The 5,068-nt window shown below is 57.8% G+C and overlaps 1 protein-coding gene across 1 annotated transcript; it reads right to left on the bottom strand.

Annotated features, from left to right (window-relative positions):
• On the bottom strand, positions 1–5,068 carry SPAG4 (sperm associated antigen 4). The gene is made up of 12 exons (XM_011972382.1): positions 5,000–5,068; positions 3,865–3,969; positions 3,515–3,581; positions 3,261–3,322; positions 2,968–3,011; positions 2,626–2,651; positions 2,381–2,489; positions 2,103–2,178; positions 1,805–1,920; positions 1,315–1,482; positions 279–368; positions 1–177 (listed from the first exon to the last, which is right to left on the bottom strand). The coding sequence occupies exons 1-12, from the start codon at positions 5,022–5,024 to the stop codon at positions 28–30; spliced, it is 1,038 nt and encodes a 345-aa protein (XP_011827772.1). The 5' UTR covers positions 5,025–5,068; the 3' UTR covers positions 1–27.

The raw sequence follows: 5,068 nt of genomic DNA on the forward strand, positions 1-5,068 counted from the left end.
TCAATTCTACTCCAACAATCAGCATGTTTAATGGGGCCCCCCTGTGGCACTGTCCTCTGCCCCCTCTGAGGTTCGCACACCATGGGCACGGACTCGATACAAGCATGTGAAACGGGGGTGGCCCCAGTTGCTTAGAATCTGGATCTTCACCTTGGGAAAGGCAGCTGGGGGGTCATTCTGGGGAGACAAATGGATCATGCAAGGGCTGCCCTCCTCCTGGGTAATTCATCCCTCACTGCCCCACTCCCTTGGCACCTTCACCCTGGAGACAAACACACCTGCAGGTGGAAAGTCTGAATCTCCGATTTCTCAACATCAAAGGTGAATTTCCCCAAGAAAACTTCGGTTTCATCATCAACCTGGAGGCCCTGGTGGGTGAAGAGTGAAAGGAGGAACCATGAGGGGGACAGGTGGAGGGGGGAGAAGAAAACTTTGCTGAGGATCTTCTATATATTCAATAGCTATATGCATGTTCTTATGTATTTTTTGATGGTTGTATACTGTAATTCAGAATGTGGGCTCTAAGAAACCAGGTTTTATTTTTTATTTTTTTGAGACAGAGTCTTACTCTATCGCCCAGGCTGGAGTGCAGTGGCGCGATCTCTGCTCAGTGCAAGCTCCGCCTCCTGGGAAGAAACCAGGTTTTAAATTTTAGTCCTGCCAACAGTTAGTTGTGTTACCTTGTACAAATAACGTCCCCTCTCTGAGCATTACTTTCTTCATCTTTAAAGGGAGAGATAATAACAGTACATCATAGGTTGTTATATGGGTGCAAAGCAGGTGTGGTGGCTCATGCCTGTAATCCTAGCATTTCAGAAGGCCGAGGCGGGCGGATCACTTGAGGTCAGGAGTTTAAGACCATCCTGGCCAACATGGTGAAACCCCATCTCCACTAAAAATACAAAAATTAGCCGGGCGCGGTGGCGCACGCCTGTAATTCCAGCTACTTGGGAGGATGAGGCACAAGAATCGCTTGAACCGCAGAGGCTGAGGTTGCAGTGAGCTGAGATCGCTCCACTGCACTCCAGCAGCCTGGGTGACAAGAGCGAGACTCCGCCTCAAAAAAAACAAAAAAAAAAAAACAAAATAAGAATGCATGTAAACTGCTTGGCAGGGAGTAAGTGCTGTGCAAGCAATAACTAATATCTGGATATGGTTATGACTATAAAGAGCTCCAGCAGCTCTGAGAGGCAAACAGTAGTATCTTCATTTTATAGATGAGCAAGCGAAGACTCAGATAATGGCACCAGTTCTCAAGACTGCTTGGGGCTGTCTAGGCAAAATTCCCCACCTCCTATCCTCGTCCGCACTCACAAAGACCGCGAAATCGCGGGGGGCGCTGTTGGCTCCTCCGGTGTGCTCCACGCTGGGCGGTGGATGCTGCAGAGTGATGTCGCTCAGCTGCACTCGGCCGGGCAGTTGGATCACCACCTGGCCTTGGTCGCCTTCAAAAGCCCAGCAATTCCCGGGGAACACGTGAGGCTGCAGGTGGGCGGAGGGACCATCAGAATCGTCGGACAGAGCGACTGTTGCCACTCCCCAGCCCGGGCCTCAGCTGGACCGCATCCTTTGGCCCGCCCAGAGCTCCACCTCCAGCCCGCCCAGGGTCCAGTCCCCAGCATTGCCAGGTCTCTCCTTGAGTTAAAGGCGGTCCTCGGGCTCGTCCAGAGCCCCACCCAGGCCAAGCCAGGCCCCGCCTAGCGCCACGCCCTCGACTCAGCCAGGCTCCGCCTGCAGGGCGAGGTTTTGGTGCTTTCCCCAGCGTCCCGCCCCGGGTCACATCCCGGGATGTTTCCAGACCCACCTCCAGGATAACCGTGGGCGGCCGTGCGTAGTTCCAGAAGCTGAAGCGATTCCAGAAGTAGGCAGTGTTCCTGTCTGCGTAGTCGTGGGATGTCTTCTGCAGGTCGATGGAGGCTCCTGGAAAAGGGAGAAGTACCCTCAGAGGCTCCCAGGCCTTGCCAGGAGTCGGGGCGCGGGGACAGAGTGGGGACTGTCCGAGGCTCTGTCTTCGGCTGGTCAGGTGCATGGGAATGTCTGTGTCAGGGTCTTGGCCTCTTTCCTGTCTGCGTCTCTTGTCTTCCAGTGTCTCCGGGTCTTACCCACAGAGCTCAGCGCATAGTCGGGCTTCCGCACAAAGTCCTCATTCAGCCTCTGGAACACGAGCTTGGCCACTCTCTGCAAGGAGGGAGAGCGAGGCCTGGAGGGGCGAGGCTTGCTGGCCGCTTTTACAGGTGGGCGGGACCTCTGGGAGCTGGTTGCTTTGGGGCGGACTTCGTGGGCCCTGGGAGAAATCCCGCAGGGCTCTGGGCGGAGCTTAAGTCGCAGGACCCTGGGAGCATGGATCCATCAGGGGTCTCCCAGGTGGGCCCGGGCTCACCTCACTGTTGGCTGCCCGAACAGTGGACACCTCCTTGTGGAGTTTATCCAGCTCGGCCTGGAGCTGTTGCAGCTGCTGCCCCTGGGAGCGCACGCGCTCGTGGTACTCACTGGAGGTGGGAGGTGGGCGCCGTGGGGTTGGCTCCCTGTCCCCCTGGACACCTCCCAAAGGCCCCCACGCCTTCAAGGTTCTCAAAGAAGCAACTTTGAGCCCACCAATTTCCCACCCTAGGTGCCCCCTTTCACCTTAGAGTCAGCATCTCCTTAGGTTCCTGTTGGATGAAGGGACAAAACACAGAGCCGCTCAGCTCCCGTCGTCCTTGCTCCTACCTCAGCCTGGAAACGGCCAGGGCTTCCTTTTTGAAGACTGTCCCCTTTCCTCAACTCCTCCTTGACCTCCCAGTATCAGAACCCCCAAGAGCCCCTCAAGCACAATCCCTCATAAATCTGTTTATATCCAGCCCTTCTTAAGGATTGTAGCCTCTGGCACTACCCCCACCCCAGCAGACCAACAGTCCAGGGGACCCCCACAATCTCCAGATCCACAACCTGCCAGCCCCCTACCCCAGGACAGTCTCCCCAACTCACATTCTCCAAAGGAGAGACCAGGTACAGAAGCCCCAGCCAGATTGCTGGAGAAAGAGGGGGAGGGGTCTCAGGGGAAGGAAAAGGAAGAGAATGGGTTTCCCTGGCATAAGGGGACAGTGGAAAGAGGCTTGAGGGGGTTAAGCCTGGGGAGGACAGTGGGAGTCTGAGGGGGAACTAGAGGGCTCTGCAGGGGAATGCCAGGAGCTGCAGGAGGGAGGATGTAGGAGAAAATGTGCTGGGTTTGCCTCCAAAGCACCCAGGGCAGGGGCTCCAGGGAATTCACTGCCCCTCACCTGCCAGAAAGAGGCTCAGCAGCGACACGGCCGTGAACAGGAAGCGGATGGAACAGACCTCCCTGGGGAACCGGAGGGAGGCTGAGGCCCCGACCTGCTCAGCCCTCCAGTCCCCACCCCATGGTCCTAGACCCAGCTCCTGCCAACACGACTCAATCAGATCTGAATCGGCTCAAGCGCCAGCAAGGTCCTGGCCCTGCTCCCCACCTCCTCCAAAGAGCGGCCCCTGGGGCGCCAGCGTCCCTCCCTCTGACCTGTACATGCTGACCAGCACGTCTCCTGCCAGGGATAACAACACGCTCAGCACCTGGAAGAGCAGGCCTGAGGCCAGGACAGGGGGTCAGAGAGGGGCCCACGGCAGGGACAGGCAGGGGCTCAACGGGCGTGGTGTCCGGGTTCAGAAGGGGCTCGGGAGGGGCTGGGAGTGGGCCTGGGGTTCAGGAAGAGTAGGGTGGGCTAGGAGAATTAGATGGGGGCCAGGAGGATGAGTTGAGGCTCGGAGAGGGGCTTGATACTCAAACGGGGGCCGGGGGCTCAGAGAGAACTGGAGTTCGGAGAGGCGAACCCGAGGGTCAGAGGGGATCGCAGCTGGCCTGGCCCGTACTCAGAAAGCTCTTGAACACCCGCGAGGGAGGCATCTCCTGCCTCAGATCCAGCGTCGGCAGAAGGTCGAGCGGCTCCTCAGAGACTGCTGGAGACCCAGTGGGTTCTGCGGGAAACCAAGGGCTCCATTGGGGCCTTGCGCACCACAGACCTATTTTCCCCTCGAGACCCGGCCGCAGATTGCTGAGTCCAGAAGCCAGAAAGCTGGGAAGCCTCTCAAAGGCTTTGGTCCCACCGCAGCCCTATCCCGGCTACCGCTCCGCTCTCTGAAGCCCCGCCCCTCAGGGAAGGTCCGTCAAGACTTGGTCTCCTGGGCGGGGCGCGGTGGCTCACGCCTGTAATCCCAGCACTTTGGGAGGCCGAGGCGGGCAGATCACGAGGTCAGGAGATCGAGACCATCCTGGTTAACACCGTGAAACCCCGTCTCTACTAAAAATACGAAAAAACTAGCCGGGCGAGGTGGCGGGCGTCTGCAGTCCCAGCTACTCGGAAGGCTGAGGCAGAATGGCGTGAACCCGGGAGGCGGAGCTTGCAGTGAGCAGAGATCACGCCACTGCACTCCAGCCTGGGAGACAGAGCAAGACTCCATCTCAAAAAAAAAAAAAAAAAGAGTTGGTCTGGCCGCGCGCGGTGGCTCACGCCTGTAATCCCAGCGCTTTGGGAGGCCGAGGCGGGCGGATCACCTGAGGTTGGGAGTTCGAGGCCAGCCTGACTAACACGGAGAAATACCGTCTTTACTAAAAACACAAAAATTAGCCGGGCGTGGAGGCGCATGCCTGTAATCCCAGCTACTCGGGAGGCTGAGGCGGGAGAATCGTTTGAACCCGGGGAGGCGGAGGTTGCGGTGAGCTGAGATCGTGCCATTGCACTCCAGCCTGGGCAACAAGAGGGAAACTCCGTTTCAAAAAAAAAACGGAGTTGGTCCCACCCCCAAAAGGATGACCCGTCCCCAGCCTTAGGTCTTGGTGGAGCCCGATTGTCCTGGGAGCCACTCACGCTAACACTGAGGCCGCACCTTCTCAGTGGCGCCCAACCACAAGATTTTACCCACCCCTTCCAATAACCATTGAGGACACCGAGGCTCTGCCCGTTAAGGGATCTCATTTAGCACCTCCCCTTTACCCTACAGAACCCACCTTGTAGGAGGTGGCCAGATATCATCTTAGTCCCATTCCCGCCCGGCACCACCCTTTAGGCCCCGCCCC

This window comes from Mandrillus leucophaeus, unplaced genomic scaffold, assembly GCF_000951045.1.
Source record: "Mandrillus leucophaeus isolate KB7577 unplaced genomic scaffold, Mleu.le_1.0 Scaffold129, whole genome shotgun sequence".
Classification (NCBI taxonomy): domain Eukaryota; kingdom Metazoa; phylum Chordata; class Mammalia; order Primates; family Cercopithecidae; genus Mandrillus; species Mandrillus leucophaeus.

Excerpts from the sequence above, each read along its gene's own strand:
- SPAG4 (XM_011972382.1), bottom strand. The coding sequence starts at position 5,024 with ATGATATCTGGCCACCTCCTACAAG. Across the intron at positions 3,582-3,864 it reads GGTGTTCAAGAGCTTTCTGA|GCCTGCTCTTCCAGGTGCTG; the intron begins GTACGGGCCAGG and ends TCCTGGCCTCAG. Across the intron at positions 178-278 it reads TTCAGACTTTCCACCTGCAG|AATGACCCCCCAGCTGCCTT; the intron begins GTGTGTTTGTCT and ends TTGTCTCCCCAG.